The sequence below is a fragment of the Chiloscyllium punctatum genome, unplaced genomic scaffold, assembly GCF_047496795.1.
Source record: "Chiloscyllium punctatum isolate Juve2018m unplaced genomic scaffold, sChiPun1.3 scaffold_1049, whole genome shotgun sequence".
NCBI lineage: Eukaryota > Metazoa > Chordata > Chondrichthyes > Orectolobiformes > Hemiscylliidae > Chiloscyllium > Chiloscyllium punctatum.
In genome coordinates, this window is record NW_027310783.1 from 4416 (window position 1) to 26281 (window position 21866).

At 55.9% G+C, this 21866-nt stretch overlaps 1 protein-coding gene across 1 annotated transcript; it reads right to left on the bottom strand.

Annotated features, from left to right (window-relative positions):
* Window positions 1–946: 946 nt before the first annotated feature.
* On the bottom strand, window positions 947–20928 carry LOC140474532 (uncharacterized). The gene is made up of 4 exons (XM_072567715.1): window positions 19433–20928; window positions 18458–18582; window positions 11228–11301; window positions 947–10046 (listed from the first exon to the last, which is right to left on the bottom strand). The coding sequence occupies exons 1-4, from the start codon at window positions 20234–20236 to the stop codon at window positions 985–987; spliced, it is 10065 nt and encodes a 3354-aa protein (XP_072423816.1). The 5' UTR covers window positions 20237–20928; the 3' UTR covers window positions 947–984.
* Window positions 20929–21866: the final 938 nt, after the last annotated feature.

Genomic DNA, 21866 nt, shown 5'->3' on the forward strand with positions numbered 1-21866 from the left:
CCCCCTCCGGCCCCTACACCCCCTCCCTATCCCTGTCACCCCCTCCAGTCCCCTACACCCCCTCCCTATCTCTGTCACCCCCTCCAGCCCCCTCCCTATCTCTGTCACCCCCTCCATCCCCCTACCTATCTCTGCACCCAACAATGTGTGGTTTTGTTGCGGTGTGTTCTCCGCTTTCCACCTCCGGCCTGTGAGGACGGGAGCCGGCGCTAGGCAAATGAACGTTTCAGAGTTTGGAATCTCTGGTCAGAGTGTTTCAATTCAACTTTATTCACCCTCCGAAGGGACGATCACACTCCACATCTACAAACCAATGGAAAAGAAACACCACAAATCCCAATCCCATTCCCGGAACGCTGAAGAGAGAGGGAGGGAGGGAGGGAGGGAGGGAGGGAGACAGGGAGGGGGGGGAGAGAGGCGGGGAGGGGGGGAGGAGGAGAGAGGGAGGGAGAGAGGGAGGGGGTGGAAGAGGAGGTATTATCATCATGGATCACCCCCCTGTCGCCTGCCCCACACCCCCCCCCCCCTTAAGAGGGTGGGCATCTCCGCCCCAGACGTTTTGCGGGTATCCGTGCTCCCAGTCCAGAGGAAGGTTCAAGGGCGGTGGAGGGGTTCCCCGCCCATCCTGGGAGGGGCCTGGCACAGATTCCCCACCACCCCCTCCCCGAGGACCAGTATCGCCAGTGGAGGTTGGCGGTGGGGTCATCCCTTACTCCCCTCCCCCACACCCAAGGCCCCACCCCCTCCCCTGCCCCCGAGGCCCCACCCCCCTCCCATTGACTGAGTCCCCACCCCCTCCCCGAGGCCCCACCCCTCCCCCAAGGCCCCGCCCCCTCCTCCCCACCCCCTTCCCCACTCCCAAGGCCCCTCCCCTCCCCCCGCCCGAAGCCCCACCCCCTCCCCCCACGCCCGAGGCCCCCCTCCCCTGAGGCCCCTCCCCCTACGCCCGAGGCCCCACCCCCCCACTCCCGAGGCCCCTCCCCCTTACTCGTCCTCCGATGACCAATACTGATAGGCCGCCACCAGGGACTGGGCCAATGGCCTGTCTCCATTGGCCGGATGCCCGTCGGGCGAGGTGGAGCTCGGTGCGTCGTCGCGGCAACGTTTCCAGGCCACGGCTCCGCCCTCCCCCTCGCCGTCTCCGGCCCAGTCGGGGGCGCCCTCGCCAGCCCCGCGCTCCCGCTGAGGGCTTCTGGGGGGAGCGGCTGGCGGGAGGGGGCTGCTGTTGCTCGCCGCCTCCTCCCGGGGGCGCCCCTCCTCGGAGGTCACCCCATTGGCCTCGGTCCCCGGGGCACCCTCACACTCCCCGGGTCCTCCCAGCCCCTGCTGTGTGTCTCCGGCCTCCCGGGGGCGCCCCTCCTCGGAGGTCACCCCGTTGGCCTCGGTCCCCGGGGCACCCTCACACTCCCCGGGTCCTCCCAGCCCCTGCTGTGTGTCTCCGGCCTCCTGGGGGCGCCCCTCCTCGGAGGTCACCCCATTGGCCTCGGTCCCCGGGGCCGCCTCACATTCCCCGGGTCCTCCCAGCCCCTGCTGTGTGTCTCCGGCCTCCTGGGGGCGCCCCTCCTCGGAGGTCACCCCGTTGGTCTCTGGATTGTCTCCAGGCAGGTCCGGGCCCAGTCCCGGTGGGAGATCGATGCTGGGATTTCCCGCCTGATTGACAGAGGGGACATCCTCACCCCCTCCTGCTGTGTTCACCCACTGTCTCCCGAGAGAATCCCCTTCAGCCTTCACACCCCACTTTATAGTCTCATCCCCCTCAGAGACTGAGTCTTCATGAAGAGAAACTCCTTCACAAATTGTCTCTTTGGGATTCTCACTTTGTTCTGACACTATGTCTTCCTGGGGGACTAAATCTTCATGGAGAGAAACTCCTTCTCGCGTTCTCTCTTCAGTGTCCGCACTCCGTCCTGAAACTGTGTCTTCGTTGGAGACTAAATCTTCACGGAGAGAAACTCCTTCACGCGTTCTCTCTACAGTGTCCAGACTCTGCCCTGAAACTGTGTCTTCGTTGGAGACTAAATCTTCACCAAGAGAAACTCCTTCACACGTTCTCTCTTCAGTGTCCAGACTCTGTCCTGAAACATTGTCTTCCTCAGAGCCTAAATCTTCATGGAGAGAAACTCCTTCAGAGATTTCACCCTGAGTGTCCATGGTCTGCCCTGTAACTGTATCTCCCTCAGAGACTGAGTCTTCATGGAGAGAAATTCCTTCACAAATTGTCTCTTTGGGATCCTTGTTCAGCTTTGACACCATGTCTTCCTGGAAGACGAAATCTTCACGGAGACAAACTCCTTCAGACATCTCACCCTGGGTGTCCAGACTCTGCCCTGAAATATTGTCTTCCTCAGAGACTAAATCTTCACGGAGAGAAACTCCTTCTCGCATTCTCTCTTCAGTGTCCGCACTCAGCCCTGAAACTGTGTCTTCCTCAGAGACTAAATCTTCACCAAGAGAAACTCCTTCACATGTTTTCTCTTTGGCATCTTTGCTCTGTTCTGAAACTCTGTCTTGCCCAGAGATTGAATCTTCACGGAGAGAAACTCCTTCACACGTTCTCTCTTCAGTGTCTGCACTCTGCCCTGAAACTGTGTCTTCCTCAGAGACTAAATCTTCATGGAGAGAAACTCCTTCACAAATTGTCTCTTTGGGGTCCTTGTTCAGCTCTGACACCATGTTTTCCTGGAAGACTAAATCTTCACGGAGAGAAACTCCTTCAGACATCTCACCCCGGGTGTCCAGACTCTGCCCTGAAACATTGTCTTCCTCAGAGACTAAATCTTCATGGAGAGAAACTCCTTCACAAATTGTCTCTTTGGGGTCCTTGTTCAGCTCTGACACCATGTTTTCCTGGAAGACTAAATCTTCACGGAGAGAAACTCCTTCAGACATCTCACCCTGGGTGTCCAGATTCTGCCCTGAAACATTGTCTTCCTCAGAGATTAAATCTTCACGGAGAGAAACTCCTTCACACGTTCTCTCTTCAGTGTCCGGACTCTGTCCTGAAACTGTGTCTTCGTTGGAGACTAAATCTTCACGGAGAGAAACTCCTTCATGCGTTCTCTCTTCAGTGTCCGCACTCTGTCCTGAAACTGTGTCTTCCTCAGAGACTAAATCTTTATGGAGAGAAACTCCTTCGCAAATTGTCTCTTTGGGGTCCTCACTTTGTTCTGACACTATGTCTTCCTGGGGGACTAAATCTTCATGGAGAGAAACTCCTTCTCGCGTTCTATCTACAGTGTCCAGACTCTGCCCTGAAACTGTGTCTTCGTTGGAGACTAAATCTTCATGGAGAGAAACTCCTTCTCGCATTCTCTCTTCAGTGACCAGACTCTGCCCTGAAATATTGTCTTCCTCAAAGAGTAAATCTTCACCAAGAGAAACTCCTTCACACGTTCTCTCTTCAGTGTCCAGACTCTGTCCTGAAACTGTGTCTTTCTGGGAGAGTAAATCTTCATGGAGAGAAACTCCTTCACAAATTGTCTCTTTGGGGTCCTTGTTCAGCTCTGACACCATGTCTTCCTGGAAGTCTAAATCTTCATGGAGAGAAACTCCTTCACACGTTCTATCTTCAGTGTCCAGACTCTGCCCAGAAACATTGTATTCCCCAGAAACTAAATCTTCACGGAGAGAAACTCCTTCAGACATCTTACTCTGGGTGTTAACACTCTGCCCTGAAACTGTATCTTCCTCAGAGACTAAATCTTCATGGAGAGAAACTCCTTCACAAATTGTCTCTTTGGGGTCCTTGTTCAGCTCTGACACCATGTCTTCCTGGAAGACTAAATCTTCACGGAGAGAAACTCCTTCACGCGTTCTCCCTTCAGTGTCCACACTCTGCCCTGAAACTGTGTCTTCCTCAGAGACTAAAACTTCATAGAGAGAAACTCCTTCACATGTTTTCTCTTTGGCATCCTTGCTCTGTTCTGAAGCTCTGTCTTGCCCAGAGATTGAATCTTCATGAAGAGAAACTCCTTCACGCGTTCTCTCTTCAGTGTCTGCACTCTGCCCTGAAACTGTGTCTTCGTCGGAGACTAGATCTTCATGGAGAGAAACTCCTTCGCAAATTGTCTCTTTGGGGTCCTTGTTCAGCTCTGACACCATGTCTTCCTGGAAGACTAAATCTTCACGGAGAGAAACTCCTTCAGACATCTCACTCTGGGTGTCCATGGTCTGCCCTGAAACTGTATCTCCCTCAGAGACTAAATCTTCATGGAGAGAAACTCCTTCACAAATTGTCTCTTTGGGGTCCTCACTTTGTTCTGACACTATGTCTTCCTGGGGGACTAAATCTTCATGGAGAGAAACTCCTTCTTGCATTCTCTCTTCAGTGTCCGCACTCCGTCCTGAAACTGTGTCTTCGTTGGAGACTAAATCTTCATGGAGAGAAACTCCTTCAGACATCTCACCTTTAGTCTCCACGCTCTGTTCTGAAGCTCTGTCTTCCTCAGAGACTAAAAGTTCGTGGAGAGAAACTCCTTCAGACATCTCACCCTGGGTGTCCACACTCTGCCCTGAAACTGTGTCTTCCCCAGAAACTGAATCTTCATGAAGAACAACTGCTTCAGAGATCTGCTCTTTGGTGTCCAGACTCTGCCCTGAAACTGTGTCTTCCTCAGAGACTAAATCTTCATGGAGAGAAACTCCTTCACGCGTTCTCTCTTCAGTATCCAGACTCTGCCCTGAAACATTGTCTTCCTCAGAGACTAAATCTTCATGGAGAGAAACTCCTTCAGAGATTTCACCTTTAGTCTCCACGCTCAGTTCTGAAGCTCTGTCTTTCCCAGGGCTTGAGTCTTCATGAAGAACAACTCCTTCAGACATCTCACCCTGGGTGTTCAGACTCTGCCCTGAAACTCTGTCTTCCTCGGAGACTAAATCTTCACCAAGAGAAACCCCTTCACATGTTTTCTCTTTGGCATCCTCGCTCTGTTCTGAAGCTCTGTCTTGCCCAGAGATTGAATCTTCATGGACAGAAACTCCTTCACGCGTTCTCTCTTCAGTGTCTGCACTCTGCCCTGAAACTGTGTCTTCCTCAGAGACTAAATCTTCATGCAGAGAAACTCCTTCACGTGTTCTCTCTTCAGTGTCCAGACTCTGCCCTGAAACATTGTCTTCCTCAGAGACTAAATCTTCATGCAGAGAAACTCCTTCTCGCTTTCTCTCTTCATTGTCCGTACTTTGCCCTGAAACTGCGTCTTCCTCGGAGACTAAATCTTCATGGAGAGAAACTCCTTCAGACATCTCACCTTTAGTCTCCACGCTCTGTTCTGAAGCTCTGTCTTCCTCAGAGACTAAAAGTTCGTGGAGAGAAACTCCTTTGTGTGTCTCCTCTATGGGGTCCTCACTCTGGTCTGAAGCTCTGTCTTCCCCAGAGCCTGAATCTTCATGGACAGAAACTCCTTCATGTGTTCTCTCTTCAGTGTCTGCGCTCTGCCCTGAAACTGTTCCTTCCTCAGAGACTAAATCTTCACGGAGAGGAACTCCTTCAGACATCTCACCTTTAGTCTCCACGCTCTGTTCTGAAGCTCTGTCTTTCCCAGGACTTGATTCTTCACGGAGAGAAACTCCTTCAGACATCTCACCCTGGGTGTCCAGACTCTGCCCTGAAACATTGTCTTCCTCAGAGACTAAATCTTCACGGAATGAAACTCCTTGGCACATGGTCTCTTTGGGATCCTCGCTCTGTTCTGACACCATGTCTTCCTGGGGAACTAAATCTTCATGGAGTGAAACTCCTTCACGCGTTCTCTCTTCAGTGTCTGCATTCTGCCCTGAAGCTCTGTCTTCCTCAGAGACTAAATCTTCATGGAGAGAAACTCCTTCAGACATCTCACCCTGGGTGTCCATGCTCTGCCTTGAAACATTGTCTTCCTCAGAGACTAAATCTTCACGGAATGAAACTCCTTGGCACATGGTCTCTTTGGGATCCTCGCTCTGTTCTGACACCATGTCTTCCTGGGGAACTAAATCTTCATGGAGTGAAACTCCTTCACGCGTTCTCTCTTCAGTGTCTGCATTCTGCCCTGAAGCTCTGTCTTCCTCAGAGACTAAATCTTCATGGAGAGAAACTCCTTCAGACATCTCACCCTGGGTGTCCAGACTCTGCCCTGAAACTGTGTCTTCCTCGGAGACTAAATCTTCACCAAGAGAAACTCCTTCACATGTTTTCTCTTTGGCATCCTCGCTCTGTTCTGAAGCTCTGTCTTGCCCAGAGATTGAATCTTCATGGACAGAAACTCCTTCACGTGTTCTCTCTTCAGTGTCTGCACTCTGCCCTGAAACATTGTCTTCCTGAGAGACTAAATCTTCGTGGAGAGAAACTCCTTCGCAAATTGTCTTTTTGGGGTCCTCACTCTGTTCTGGAGCTCTAGTTTCCTCAGGGCCTGAATCTTCATGGAGAGAAGCTCTTTCGCACATCTCACCCTGGGTGTCTGTGCTCTGCCCTGAAACCATGCCTTCCTCAGAGACTAAATCTTCATGGAGAGAAACTCCTTCAGACATCTCACTCTGGGTGTCCATGGTCTGCCCTGTAACATTGCCTTCCTGGGGGACTAAATCTTCATGGAGAGAAACTCCTTCAGACATCTCACTCTGGGTGTCCATGGTCTGCCCTGAAACTGTATCTTCCTCAGAGAGTAAAACTTTATGGAGAGAAACTCCTTTGCAAATTGTCTCTTTGGGGTCCTCACTTTGTTCTGACACTATGTCTTCCTGGGGGACTAAATCTTCATGGAGAGAAACTCCTTCAGACATCTCACCTTTAGTCTCCACACTCAGTTCTGAAGCTCTGTCTTCCCCAGGGCCTGATTCTTCATGAAGAGAAACTCCTTCAGACATCTCACCCTGGGTGTCCATGCTCTGCCCTGACTCAATGTCTTTCTTGGAGATTAAATCTTCAAAGAGTGAAACTCCTTCGCAAATTGTCTCTTTGGGGTCCTGGCGCTGTTCTGACACCATGTCTTCCTGGGAAATTAAATCTTCGTGGAGAGAAACTCCTTCGCAAATTGTCTTTTTGGGGTCCTCACTCTGTTCTGGAGCTCTGGTTTCCTCAGGGCCTGAATCTTCATGGAGAGAAACTCTTTCGCACATCTCACCCTGGGTGTCTGTGCTCTGCCCTGAAACCATGCCTTCCTCGGAGACTAAATCTTCATGGAGAGAAACTCCTTCAGACATCTCACCTTTAGTCTCCACGCTCAGTTCTGAAGCTCTATCTTCTCCAGGGCCTGATTCTTCATTAAGAGAAACTCTTTCAGACATCTCACCCTGGGTGTCCAGACTCTGCCCTGAAACATTGTCTTCCTCAGAGACTAAATCTTCACGGAGAGAAACTCCTTCACACGTTCTCTCTTCAGTGTCCGCACTCTGTCCTGAAACTGTATCTCCCTCAGAGACTAAATCTTCACGGAGAGAAACTCCTTCGCAAATTGTCTCTTTGGGGTCCTCACTTTGTTCTGACACTATGTCTTCCTGGGGGACTAAATCTTCATGGAGAGAAACTCCTTCTTGCGTTCTCTCTTCAGTGTCCGCACTCCGTCCTGAAACTGTGTCTTCGTTGGAGACTAAATCTTCATGGAGAGAAACTCCTTCAGACATCTCACCCTGGGTGTCCATGCTCTGCCTTGAAACATTGTCTTCCTCAGAGATTAAATCTTCATGGAGAGAAACTCCTTCAGACATCTCACCTTTAGTCTCCACGCTCAGTTCTGAAGCTCTGTCTTCCTCAGAGACTAAAAGTTCATGGAGAGAAACTCCTTTGTGTGTCACCTCTTTGGGGTGCTCGCTCTGGTCTGGGGCTCTGTCTTCCCCAGAGCCTAAATCTTCATGGAGAGAAACTCCTTCATGTGTTCTCTCTTCAGTGTCTGCACTCTGTCCTGAAACTGTGTCTTCCTCAAAGACTAAATCTTCACGGAGAGGAACTCCTTCAGACATCTCACCCTGGGTGTCCAGACTCTGCCCTGAAACATTGTCTTTCTGGGAGACTAAATCTTCACGGAGAGAAACTCCTTCGCTTGCGTCCACATCTTTGGAAAGAATCTCGTCTGACAGATCTTCGGGGGGCTTGGCTGAGGATCGGCTCCCGATCCTTTGAGTTTCAGGAATCCGATATTCCTCGCCTCCGTCCGTGATTCTGCCTGATGGAGCGTTGTCTCCCGGAAGGTTCTGACCTCGCGTCTCTCCGGACCAGCTGCCGTTGCTCAGGGAGCAAGGCGTTGACGATGCTCCGGGCTCCTGGTCTTCCCGATCGGAAGGTGGAGCATCCCGCTCTGCCTCCGTCTCCCGCCTTCCTTCGGATTCGGAGGCCCGGTTGGGGGGAGATTCCGCATTTCCGGGAAGGCTGGTCCCGGATCCCGCGGGACTCGCTCTCCCCTTCTCCCCTTCTTCCCCGGAGACGGATAACTCCCTCTCCTCATCCGTCTCTGTTGGGAGTCTCCCGGTCTTCGTCTGGCCGTCTTCGTGGTCCCCGGTCTCCGGGACCTCCCTCCTGCCGCCCTGTGACCTCCGACCTTTCTCGCGTCGGTCCTCGACCTCCAGCTGCCCGGGATCATCATGTTCCGGAGGGCTCCCCTCGGTCGCATGGCTAGCGTTCCCAGGAAGGGCGTCTCCCGCCGGGATCGTGCTCCCCTCTTCCTCAGACGCCGGCACCCTTTCCCAGGCTCGTTCCGGGGCCCAGTACTGCCCCCCCTGGCCACCGTCTGTCACGCTGTGCTGGCCTCCGTCTTCGCCCTCTCGCTCCCCCACCTCGGGCTGGGACCCCACCCTCGCCCCCTCAGCATCCCCACCGGCCTGGGCTCCCGCCTCTGATTGACCATCTCTCAACGCGCCCTCGTCTCCCTCTGCCTCCTGGCCGTGGGATCCTCCTGTGCCGGGCTCCAGTCCCCTCACACCCTCCTCGGCAACCTCCCCTCCTGCTCCTGGCCCCCACCCGACAGACGCCTCCCTTATAGGCCTCGGGGTTTCCCAGTCGCCAACGATGGGCGACCGATCCAAGATGGCTGCCCTCTCTCCGTCCACCTCAGGCCCCTGCCCTGCCCCAACCCCGGTGAGCTGGGGTTCAGTGACTCCTGTTCCTCGCCTCCTTTTGAGGTCATTGGCAGTGCCCTCCTCCCCTCCCTTGTCCAGTTGCAAGTCCCGAATTTCCGACCCCCCCAGCGGTGGCGCTCCCCAGTGCCCCGGTACTTCCTCTCCCGCTGCCTCCCACCTCGCTCCCCTTCCCTCTTGCCCCTCCTGGGGGTAAAGGGGCACCCCGGTAATCTCGGGTCCCTCCACTGGCATGTAGCTCCCCCCCTCCAGAGGGCCAGTCCAGTCGTCATGGTGACCCCTCTCCTCCTCCATCCCAGGCCCCTCCGCCATCTTAGCGTCTCCGCCCTCTTCCGGAAGGCCACTCTCCCATTCTATCTCTCCAGCCCCGCCCCCATCCTTGGCCTCAGGCGGGAGGTCGGAGGTCAATCCCATCAGCCCCTGCGCCCAGACCGTGGCGGCAGGTCCCATTGCCTCCCCATTGAGCGCCTCGTCCAACCAGAGCTCCCCGTTGACCAATGGGGGGAGGGCACCGTGATCGCCCACCAGCAATGGCATCCGCGGGCCTGTGTCCTCCATTTTGGGTCGGCTCCGCCCCTCTTCCAGAACCTTCCGGGAGGCATGGCCTGGGGTCAGCTTCCCGTCGCTCGTGTTGCCCTCCGTCCCCACCCCGGGGGCGATCTCTCCGTTGCACAGGGGGGCGCCCTCCGCCCCCTGGGGGCTGCCGCTCTCCGGAACCTTCCGCGGCGCCGGGCCGAGGGTCGCCACCGGTTGGGGGGTCTCCGAGTCCGGCTCTCTCCCCCCTCCACCCTGCCGGAGGGGTTTGGGGTTACCCATCTCGGCCCACTCCAGCCCTGGCAAAATGGCCGCCTCTGCGGGAGGCCCACGATCTCCCGAGGGGACGGCGTTCCTGGTATCCGGGCTCGTTCCGAACCCCTCCCTCTCCAGGCGCAGCCTCTTTCCCGCGTCCTGGGGACCCCTGATGGAATACACACTCTCCAGGCATTGACTGACCTCCGTCCATGGAACTGTTGGGAGACAACACCGTCAATCTGGTCTGGTTAGGATCAAACATCGCCCGATATCCCACAAACATCCCAAATCCTGAAACCCCCCAACCCTCCCCCCTTCCCGGCCCCAACGTAATTGTTCTGGGGGGGGTGGACCACCTACCAGAACCCATACCCATCCCCAGTAGACACTAAAGCTCAACCACTCCCCGTGGGAGCGAGTCCCCCATTCTCCCCCCACTCCCTGTGGGAGCGAGTCCCCCATTCTCTCCCCACTCCCCGTGGGAGTGAGTCCCCCATTCTCCCCCCCACTCCCCGTGGGAGCGAGTCCCCCATTCTACCCTCCCACTCCCCGTGGGAGCGAGTCCCCCATTCTCCCCCCACTCCCCGTGGGAGTGAGTCCCCCATTCTCCCCCCACTCCCCGTGGGGAGCGAGTCCCCCATTCTCCCCCCACTCCCCGTGGGGAGCGAGTCCCCCATTCTCCCCCCCCACTCCCCGTGGGGAGCGAGTCCCCCATTCTCCCCCCACTCCCCGTGGGACTGAGTCCCCCATTCTCCCCCCCACTCCCCGTGGGACCGAGTCCCCCATTCTCCCCCCACTCCCCGTGGGAGTGAGTCCCCCATTCTCCCCCCACTCCCCGTGGGGAGCGAGTCCCCCATTCTCCCCCCACTCCCCGTGGGGAGCGAGTCCCCCATTCTCCCCCCCCACTCCCCGTGGGGAGCGAGTCCCCCATTCTCCCCCCACTCCCCGTGGGACTGAGTCCCCCATTCTCCCCCCCACTCCCCGTGGGACCGAGTCCCCCATTCTCCCCCCACTCCCCGTGGGAGTGAGTCCCCCATTCTCCCCCCACTCCCCGTGGGGAGCGAGTCCCCCATTCTCCCCCCATTCCCCGTGGGGAGCGAGTCCCCCATTCTCTCCCCCCACTCCCCGTGGGAGTGAGTCCCCCATTCTCCCCCCACTCCCCGTGAGAGTGAGTCCCCCATTCTCTCCCCCCCCACTCCCCGTGGGAGTGAGTCCCCCATTCTCCCCCCCCACTCCCCGTGGGAGCGAGTCCCCCATTCTCCCCCCACTCCCCGTGGGAGTGAGTCCCCCATTCTCCCCCCACTCCCCGTGGGAGCGAGTCCCCTACTCCCCTGTGGACGGGAGAGGGGGTAATTGGGGTGAGTGTGTGGGGGGACACGTTAGGGATATGCCTCACCTTTTGCAGTCACGGTGAGGGCTGCAGCCCGTCCTGGGGTCTGAATCCTTCCAAACTCGGAGTCCAACAGCGTTCTGGGACAGAATAGCAAAACAATCAGAGACAACATTTTCATCGAGAGAATCCCTTTCCGCACGGCCAACCCACCCAAACCTGCACATCCCTGGGCACTATGGGACAATTTCCCATGGCCAATCCACCCTAACCTGCACATCCCTGGACACTATGGGACAATTTCCCATGGCCAATCCACCCTAACCTGCACATCCCTGGGCACTATGGGACAATTTCCCACGGCCAATCCACCCTAACCTGCACATCCCTGGACAATATGGCGCAAGTGTGGTGAGTGTGTTACTGTGATTGCGAGTGTATGTGTGCGTTACTGTGAGTGTGTGAGTGTGAGCCTGTGTGAGTGAATGTGTGTGTGGAAGTGTGAGTGAGTGTGTGTGTGAGTGTGGGTGTGAGTGTGAGACATGTGTATATGTGTGCATGAGTGTATGTGAGTGTGTGTGTGTGTTTGTGAGTGAGTGTGTGCGTGTGAGTATGTGTGTGTGTGAGTGTGTGTGCGCATGTGAGTATGTGTGTGAGTGTGTGTCTGTGTGTGTGTATATGTGTGTGTGAGTGAGTGTGTGTGTGTGTGTGTGTGAGTGTGGGTGTGAGTGTGAGACATGTGTATATGTGTGCATGAGTGTATGTGAGTGTGTGTGTGTGTTTGTGAGTGAGTGTGTGCGTGTGAGTATGTGTGTGTGTGTGTGTGTGCGCGTGTGAGTATGTGTGTGAGTGTGTGTCTGTGTGTGTGTATATGTGTGTGTGAGTGAGTGTGAGTGTGTGTGAGAGTGTGAGTGAGTCTAAGTCTTTGTGTGAGTGTGTGTGTGTGAGTGTGAACAATACTGCGAGTGAGGACACAGGCTGCAGATTGGTCACCCTGGGCAGCTCCCACCAACACACAGGAATGTTCCGGAATGTGTGAGGGGGAGGGGCTGATAATCCCCCGAATAAGATCCTCTGCTCTTGATGCACACACTCTCTGTCGAAGCAGCTCAATCCTAGAGCTTACCTCATCCCCCTCCCTATCTCTGTCACCTCCTACACCCCCTCCCTATCTCTGTCACCCCCTCCAGCCCCTACACCCCCTCCCTATCCCTGTCACCCCCTCCAGCCCCCTACACCCCCTCCCTATCTCTGTCCCCTCCTCCAGTCCCTACACCCCCTCCCTATCTCTGTCGCCCCCTCCAGCCCCTACACCCCCTCCCTATCTCTGTCACCCCCTCCAGCCCCTACACCCCCTCCCTATCTCTGTCACCCCCTCCAGCCCCTACACCCCCTCCCTATCTCTATCACTCCCTCCAGCCCCTACACCCCCTCCCCATCTCTGTCACCCCCTCCAGCCCCTATACCCCCTCCCTATCTCTGTCACCCCCTCCAGCCCCTATACCCCCTCCCTATCTCTGTCGCCTCCTCCAGCCCCTAAACCCCCTCCCTATCTCTGTCACCTCCTCCAGCCCCCTACACCCCCTCCCTATCCCTGTCACCCCCTCCCTATCTCTGTCACCCCCTCCATCCCCCTACACCCCCTCCCTATCTCTGTCACCCCCTCCATCCCCCTACACCCCCTCCCTATCTCTGTCACCCCCTCCAGCCCCTAAACCCCCTCCCTATCTCCGTCACCCCCTCCAGACCCTACACCCCCTCCCTATCTCTGTCACCCCCTCCAGCCCCTACACCCCCTCCCTATCTCTGTCACCCCCTCCAGCCCCTACACCCCCTCCCTATCTCTGTCACCCCCTCCAGCCCCTACACCCCCTCCCTATCTCTGTCACCCCCTCCATCCCCCTACACCCCCTCCCTATCTCTGTCACACCCTCCAGACCCTACACCCCCTCCCTATCCCTGTCACCCCCTCCAGCCCCTACACCCCCTACCTATCTCTGTCACCCCCTCCAGCCCCCTACACCCCCTCCCTATCTCTGTCACCCCCTCCAGCCCCCTACACCCCCTCCCTATCCCTGTCACCCCCTCCAGCCCCCTACACCCCCTCCCTATCTCTGTCACCTCCTCCAGCCCCCTACACCCCCTACCTATCCCTGTCACCCCCTCCAGCCCCCTACACCCCCTACCTATCTCTGTCACCCCCTCCAGCCCCCTACACCCCCTCCCTATCTCTATCACCCCCTCCAGCCCCCTACACCCCCTACCTATCTCTGTCACCCCCTCCAGCCCCCTACACCCCCTCCCTATCTCTGTCACCCCCTCCGTCCCCTCCTGTCCCCCGATGTCTCCCAGAGTCTGAGTTACTTTATCCAGGAGGAGGGAGCAGGTGAGGTGCCAACAGCTGAGGCTGCTCCCGGCTGGTGGGAGAGGCCAGACATTCCGATCGGAATACCCAGCCCGTAGCAGCTGGCAGCTCCGAGAATTCCTGAGCCATTCCAAAACAGCCCCAGCTCTTATTCGGGATGTGTCCTTTTCACCAGGCGTTCCCATAGTGTCCAGGGATGTGCAGGTCAGGGTGGATTGTCCGTGGGAAATTTTCCCATAGTGTCCAGGGATGTGCAGGTTAGGGTGGATTGGCCGTGGGAAATTGTCCCATAGTGTCCAGGGATGTGCAGGTTAGGGTGGATTGGCCATGGGAAATTGTCCCATAGTGTCCAGGGATGTGCAGGTTAGGGTGGATCGGCCGTGGGAAATTGTCCCATAGTGCCCTGGGATGTGCAGGTTAGGGTGGATGGGCCGTGGGAGATTGTCCCATAGTGCCCAGGGATGTGCAGGTTAGGGTGGATTGGCCGTGGGAAATTGTCCCATAGTGTCCAGGGATGTGCAGGTTAGGGTGGATTGGCCTTGGGAAATTGTCCCATAGTGCCCTGGGATGTGCAGGTTAGGGTGGATGGGCCGTGGGAGATTGTCCCATAGTGCCCAGGGATGTGCAGGTTAGGGTGGATTGGCCGTGGGGAATTGTCCCATAGTGTCCAGGGATGTGCAGGTTAGGGTGGATTGGCCTTGGGAAATTGTCCCATAGTGCCCTGGGATGTGCAGGTTAGGGTGGATGGGCCGTGGGAGATTGTCCCATAGTGCCCAGGGATGTGCAGGTTAGGGTGGATTGGTCATGGGAAATTGTCCCATAGTGCCCCAGGGATGTGCAGGTTAGGGTGGATTGGCCATGGGAAATTGTCCCATAGTGCCCCAGGGATGTGCAGGTTAGGGTGGATTGGCCGTGGGAAATAGTGTATTGGGGTGGGTCAGGGTATGATACACTTTGATGGGTCGGTATGGATTCGATGGGCTGAATGGCCTCTTCCCACACTGTAAGGCCTTTTGTGGAATGGTGTCGGCAACTCAGGTAGACAATGGCTCTCTCCTGCCCTCCCTCGCCCACACACGTTCCCATCCTCCCCAGACTGGAGTTTTCACTACCACCTCTCCCACCCATTCATTTCCTGAAAACCTTCAGAGATAGTGAAGTGTGTGTGTGTGTGACAGAGAGAGTGAGTGTGAGAGTGTGTGTGAGAGAGAGTGAGTGTGAGAGAGAGCGTGTGACAGAGTGTGTGTGTGTGAGAGAGAGAGAGTGAGTGTGAGAGTGTGTGTGAGAGAGAGTGAGTGTGAGAGTGTGTGTGACAGAGAGAGTGTGTGTGAGAGAGTGTGAGAGTGTGTGTGACAGAGAGAGTGTGAGAGAAAAAGTGTGTTTGTGTGAGAGTGTGTGTGTATGAGTGTCTGTGTGAGAGTGTGTGTCTGTGTGTGTGTGAGAGAGAGTGTGTGACAGAGTGTCTGTGTGAGAGCGTGTGTGTGAGAGTGTGCAACAGAGTGTGTGTGTGTGTGTGTGAGAGAGAGTGAGTGTGAGAGTGTGTGTGAGAGAGAGAGTGAGTGTGAGAGTGTGTGTGACAGAGAGAGTGTGTGTGAGAGAGTGTGAGAGTGTGTGTGACAGAGAGAGTGTGAGAGAGAATGTGTGTGGGAGAGTGTGTTTATGAGAGAGTGTGTGTTTATGAGAGAGTGTGTGAGAGCGTGTGTGTGACAGTGTGTGAGGGAGAGAGTGTGAGAGTGTGTGTGAGGGAGAGCGTGTGACAGAGTGTGTGTGTGAGTGTGTGCGAGAGAGTGTGTGTGTGAGAGAAAGTGTATGTGAGAGTGTGTGTGTGAGAGAGAGTGTGTGAGAGAGAGTGTGGGAGAGTGTGTGTGTGAGAGAGAGTGTGTGTGTGTGAGAGAGACAGTGTGAAAGAAGGTGTGTGTGTGAGAGAGAGAGAGTGTGTGAGAGAGTGAATGTGAGTGTGTGTGCGAGTGAGTGTGTGAGAGAGTGCGCGATCAAGTGTGTGTGGGAGAGAGTGTGAGTGAGAGTGTGTGAGAGAGTGTATGTGTGTGAGAGAGTGTGAGAGAGAGTGTGTGTGAGAGAGAGAGTGTGGCAGAGAGTGTGTGTGAGAGTGCGAGAGAGAGTGTGTGAGAGTGTGTGAGAGAGAGTGTGTGTGAGAGAGTGAGGGAGAGTATGTGTGAGAGTGAGTGTGTGTGTGAGTGTGTGTGTGAGAGAGAGTGTGAGATAGTGTGTGCGAGGGAGAGTGTGAGAGAGTGTGTGTGAGAGTGTGTGTGCAAGGGAGTGTGTGTGTGTGCGAGCAAGTGTGTGTGTATGTGTGTGTGAGAGAGTGTGTGAGAGAGAGTGTGTGAGAGAGCGGGTGAGAGTGTGTGTGTATGTGTGTGTGAGAGAGTGTGAGGGAGAGAGTGTGTGAGAGAGCGGGTGAGAGTGTGTGTGTATGTGTGTGTGAGAGAGTGTGAGGGAGAGAGTGTGTGAGAGAGCGGGTGAGAGTGTGTGTGTATGTGTGTGTGAGAGAGTGTGAGGGAGAGAGTGTGAGGGAGAGAGTGTGTGAGAGAGCGGGTGAGGGAGAGAGTGTGTGAGAGAGCGGGTGAGAGTGTGTGTGTGAGAGAGTGTGAGGGAGAGAGTGTGTGAGAGAGCGGGTGAGAGTGTGTGTGTATGTGTGTGTGAGAGAGTGTGAGGGAGAGAGTGTGTGAGAGAGTGTGAGGGAGAGAGTGTGTGAGAGAGCGGGTGAGGGAGAGAGTGTGTGAGAGCGCGGGTGAGAGTGTGTGTGTATGTGTGTGTGAGAGAGTGTGAGGGAGAGAGTGTGTGAGAGAGCGGGTGAGAGTGGGTGTGTATGTGTGTGTGTGAGAGTGTGTGAGGGAGAGAGTGTGTGAGAGAGCGGGTGAGAGTGGGTGTGTATGTGTGTGTGAGAGAGTGTGAGGGAGAGAGTGTGTGAGAGAGTGTGAGGGAGAGAGTGTGTGAGAGAGCGGGTGAGGGAGAGAGTGTGTGAGAGAGCGGGTGAGAGTGTGTGTGTATGTGTGTGTGAGAGAGTGTGAGGGAGAGAGTGTGTGAGAGAGCGGGTGAGAGTGGGTGTGTATGTGTGTGTGTGAGAGTGTGTGTGAGGGAGAGAGTGTGTGAGAGAGTGTGAGAGTGGGTGTGTATGTGTGAGGGAGAGAGTGTGTGAGAGAGCGGGTGAGAGTGTGTGTGAGAGAGCGGGTGAGAGTGGGTGTGTATGTGTGTGTGAGAGAGTGTGTGTGAGAGAGTGTGTGAGAGAGAGTGTGAGAGTGGGTGATGGAGCGAGGGACCAGCCCTTCCTGAATGCAGTGTAGACTGAGCTGGGCCCCATTGTAGTGATAATGAGAGGCTGGTTAGCTCCATTGTGTCAGTGTGGGAGCATGGAGCAGTGTGAGACAGTCACTGTGTTAGAGCCAACTGAGTCAGCACACAGCGAATACACACTCCAACTCACACAGCGGGCTGGGAGAGGGGGGGAGGGGAACTGAGGGGGTGTCGGTGAGGGAGAGTGACTGTCTGAGAGCCAGTGTGTGTGTGTGTGTGTGTGAGTGTGTTTGTGAGAAAGAGGGTGTGAGAGAGAGTGAGTGTGTGAGGAAGAGAGATTGTGTGTGAGAGTGTGTGTGAGAGTGTGTGAGTGAGAGAGAGTGAGAGTGTGTGTGAGAGAGAGTGTCTGTGTGTGTGAGAGAGTGTCTGTGTGTGTGAGAGAGAGTATGTGTAAGAGTGTGTGTATGAGAGAGAGAGTGTATGGGGGAGAGTGTGTGAGAGAGAGTGTGTGTGAGAGAGAGAGAGTGCGTGTGTGAGAGAGTGTCTGTGTGTGTGAGAGAGTGTCTGTGTGTGTGAGAGAGAGTATGTGTAAGAGTGTGTGTATGAGAGAGAGTGTATGGGGGAGAGTGTGTGAGAGAGAGTGTGTGTGAGAGAGAGAGAGTGCGTGTGTGAGAGAGTGTCTGTGTGTGTGAGAGAGAGAGTATGTGTAAGAGTGTGTGTATGAGAGAGAGTGTATGGGGGAGAGTGTGTGCATGTGAGAGAGAGTGTGTGACTGCGAGAGTGTGTGTGTGTGTGTGTGTGTGTGTATGTGTGAGAGAGAGTGTGTGTGTGAGAGAGTGTGTGTATGAGTCTGAGAGAGAGTATGTGTAAGAGTGTGTGTGTGAGAGAGAGAGGGGGAGTATGGGGGAGAGTGCGTGTGCATGTGAGAGAGAGAGTGTGTGAGTGTGAGAGAGAGTGTGTGATTGCGAGAGTGTGTGAGCGAGAGTGTGTGTGTGTGAGAGTGTGTGTATGAGTGAGAGGGAGAGTGTGTATGAGAGAGAGTGTGTGTGTGAGTGAGAGAATGTGTGTGTGAGAGAGTGGGTGAGTGAGTGAGTGCGTCTGAGTGTGTGTGAATGAGTGTGTGCGAAAGAGTGTGTGTATGTGAGTGTGTGAGTGAGAGAGTGTGTATGAGAGTGTGTGTGTGTGAGTGAGACTGTGAGTGAGTGTGTGTGTATGAGAGAGTGTGTGTGTGAGAGTGTGTGTGTGTGTGTGAGTGTGTGTGTGTGTGAGTGAGAGTGTGTGTGTGAGAGTGTGAGAGTGTGTGTGTGTGTGTGTGTGTGTGTGAGTGTGTGTGTGTGTGAGTGAGAGTGTGTGTGTGAGAGTGTGTGAGTGTGTGTGTGAGTGTGTTAGAGAGCGTGTGTGTCCCTCAGATTCCCTCAGTCCCGGCCTCGGGACTAAATGACCCAACAGCTCGAAGGAAGTGGGTTGGAATTTGGTCATTCCCAGGGCGATGCCCAGAGCCTGAGGCCTAACTCTCCCTCAGCACCTCGTGATGGAGGTTCCCCTCATCCTGAATTCACTTCCCCGTCCCGATGACCTCCCCCAAAACGCACAGCAAGGGAGGCGATCCCAGACACTGCAGTCACATGGGACTCCTCTCTGACCCTCAGCGCAGGGATCAAGATGGCCGCCATGGTTACCTGTACATAATGACCTCCAAACTCAGGTCCAGCTTTGCCTGCATCAGCGACTGCTGCTCGGCCAGGATGGGCTGCATTTTAGCCATGAGTGAGGCCTTGTCCTTTTCCAATTGGTCGATTCTCTCCTGGAAGAGTTGAGATGGTCACAGTGTCAATATCCGAGAGATTGGATTGGCCGCCCATTCAGGGGTCCTTTGGAGTGAGTGGCCAATGGGTTTACGGTCTCCAGCAGGGCCCAGCGTACTCTCACTCCCCATCCCCTCCTATCCTAGATTCCCCACCCCCACCGCCGGGAGGTTCCACATGGCCAGGGGTGTATAGAGACACCCACTCTCCCACTCTCACCAACGGTCAGTGCTGAGGGAGTGGGCGCTGTTAGAGGGTCAGTGCTGAGGGAGTGGGCACTTTTGGAGGGCCAGTGCTGAGGGAGCGGGCATTGTCGGAGGGTCAGTGCTGAGGGAGTGGGCACTGTCAGAGGGTCAGTGCTGAGGGAGTAGGCACTGTCGGAGGGTCAGTGCTGAGGGAGTGGGCACTGTCCGAGGGTCAGTGCTGAGGGAGTAGGCACTGTTGGATGGTCAGTGCTGAGGGAGTGCCACACTGTCGGAGGGTCAGTACTGAGGGAGCGGGCACTGTCAGAGGGTCAGTGCTGAGGGAGTGGGCACTGTCGGAGGGTCAGTGCTGAGGGAGTGGGCACTGTCGGAGGGTCAGCGCTGAGGGAGTGGGCACTGTCAGAGGGTCAGTGCTGAGGGAGTGGGCACTGTCGGAGGGTCAGCGCTGAGGGAGCGGATCAATCCACCCTAATCACCACATCTCCCGCCATCACCCTTCCCCTCTCCCCCATCGCCCTCCCTCTATCCCAAACCTCCCCCCCCCCGATATCCTCCTCTCTCTCTCCCCCTCTCCCTCCCTCTCGCGCGTTTCCACCCCCCCACCCCCCCCCGCCTCCCGGAGGGGAGACAGAACGTGCCCTCTTACCTGGAGTTGTTGGAGCCCGCTGGTGTGTTTCTCTTGGCAGTGGCTGACCTGTGCGAGCAGGTCGGTGCGTTGCTGCTTCCGCGAGGCCAGCTCTTTCTCCAGGGCGCGCAGCTCCACCTGCGCCTGCTTCCTCCGCTCCCTGGCGCTGCGTTCCCTCTCGCTACCCTGCGCCAGGGCCCTCTCTAACCTCGCCACCTCCTGCCTGTAGGCTTCCCGGGAATGCTCGCAGAGCGCCCGGAACTGCTCGCGGTACAGCTCCCAGTCCCCGCTCCCCAAGGCCTGGGGGGATGGCGCTGGCGTTGTGCCCAGAGACGGTGCCCAGCTCGCCCTCTCCTCCCGCAGCCTGCCTAGCTCCTCCTGGTGAGTCCCCTCCAGCACCTTCCTCTCTCTCTCCAACGCCTGGAGCCTGTTGACCAGGCCCAGCCTCCCCCTCTCCTCCTCCTCCAGCTCCCTCCTTCTCCGGGTGAGCTCTCTCACCAGCTGGTCCCTCTGCCGCCCCTGCCTGGCACAGCTCTCTTGGAGCTGGCCCACCTCATCCAGGAGGGAGTCCCGCTCCAGGGCGAGACTGTCGAGTTGCCCCCAGCCCTCGGCCAGTGAGACCCTCGCGCACTGCAGCTCCCCCTCCATCCCCCCTGCTCCCCCAGTAGGAGGCAGTCTCCTCAGGGAGTCTAGCTCACTCTGCAGGCGTGTGTTCTCCTGTTCGAGAGCACCTACCCTCTGGAGGTAACACTCCAGCCTCTCGTTTAGCTCCCTCAGCTCAAAGGACTCTCCCCCCACTGCCCTCTGCCTCAGCGGAGCCTCCATTTACCCTTCGACAAGAACTCCAGTCAAAGCTCGCTCTCTCTGTCTCTCCCTCTGTCTCTCACTCTCTCTCTCTCTCTCTGTCTGTCACTCTGTCCCCCTCTCTCACTCTCTCTCTCTCTCTCTTGCTCTCTCTCACTCTGTCTCTCTCTCTGTCTTTCTCTCTCTTGCTCTATCTCTCAGTCTCTCTCACTACCCACCTCCCCCACTCTCAGTCTATCACTCTCTCTATCTCGTCTCTGTCAAACTGCTCTCCCTCTCTCTATTCTCTGATCTCTTTCAGTCTCTCTCTTTCTCTCTCTCCCTGTCTCTCAGTCTCTCGTACTGTCTTCGTCTCTCTCTCTCTCTCTCTCTGCCTCTCAAGCTCTCTTGCAATCTCTGTGTCTCCCAGTCACTCTCTCGGTCTCTCGCACTGTCTCTATCACTCTCACGCTCTCTGTGTGTGTGTCTCTCTCTCTCTCTCTGTCTCTCTCTCTATCTCTGTGTGTGTGTCTCTCTCTCTCTCTCTCTCACTGTGTGTGTCTCTCTCTCTCTCAGTCCCTCTCTCTCTCTCTCTCTCTCTCTCTGTGTCTCTGTCTCTCTCTCTGGGTTTCTATCTCTCTCTCTGTCTCTCTCTGACTAGTCTGAGTTTCCAGTTGCTCTGTGCGATACTGTTCCTCTGACAATGCAATAATAGCTCCTCTCTCTCTCTCTCTCTCTCCCTCCCTCTCTCCAAACCCAGCCCCTAACGCCTGATGCACATTTCATAGACTGCCCCCTGACCCCTCGCAGTTTCTCTCTGTGCGACAAAGGAGTGTCCCTTCCCCCTCTCAGAAACTCCTTCCCCCTCTCAGAAACTCCTTCCCCCTCTCAGACACCCCTTCCCCCTCTCAGAAACCCCTTCCCCCTCTCAGAAACTCCTTCCCCCTCTCAGACACCCCTTCCCCCTCTCAGAAATCCCCTTCCCCTCAAAGAAACACCTTCCCCCTCTCAGAAACTCCTTCCCCCTCTCAGAAAATCTCTCCCCCTCTCAGAAACCCCTTCCCCCTCTCAGAAATCCTCTTCCCCCTCTAAGAAACACATTCCCCCTCTCAGAAACCCCTTCCCCCTCTCAGACACCCCTTCCCCTTCTCAGAAACTCCCTCCCCCTCTCAGAAACCCCTTCCCCCTCTCAGAAACTCCCTCCCCCTCTAAGAAACACCTTCCCCCACCTCAGAAATTCCTTCCCCTTCTCAGAAACCCCTTCCCCCTCTCAGAAACTCCCTCCCCCTCTCAGAAACCCCTTCCCCCTCTCAGAAACTCCCTCCCCCTCTCAGAAACACCTTCCCCCTCTAAGAAACCCCTTCCCCCTCTCAGAAACTCCCTTCCCCCTCCCAGAAACCCCTTCCCCCTCTAAAAAATGCCTTCCCCCTCTTAGAAACCCCTTCCCCCTCTCAGAAACTCCCTTCCCTCTCTCAGAAACCCCTTCCCCCTCTAAAAAATGCCTTCCCCCTCTTAGAAACCCCTTCCCCCTCTCAGAAACTCCCTTCCCCCTCTTAGAAACCCCTTCCCCCTCTCAGAAACTCCCTTCCCTCTCTCAGAAACCCCTTCCCCCTCTAAAAAATGCCTTCCCCCTCTTAGAAACCCCTTCCCCCTCTCAGAAACCCCCTTCCCC

Excerpts from the sequence above, each read along its gene's own strand:
- LOC140474532 (XM_072567715.1), bottom strand. The coding sequence starts at position 20,236 with ATGGAGGCTCCGCTGAGGCAGAGGGCAGTGGGGGGAGAGTCCTTTGAG. Across the intron at positions 18,583-19,432 it reads GCGGGCTCCAACAACTCCAG|GAGAGAATCGACCAATTGGA; the intron begins GTAAGAGGGCAC and ends CAACTCTTCCAG. Across the intron at positions 11,302-18,457 it reads TTGGAGGTCATTATGTACAG|AACGCTGTTGGACTCCGAGT; the intron begins GTAACCATGGCG and ends ATTCTGTCCCAG.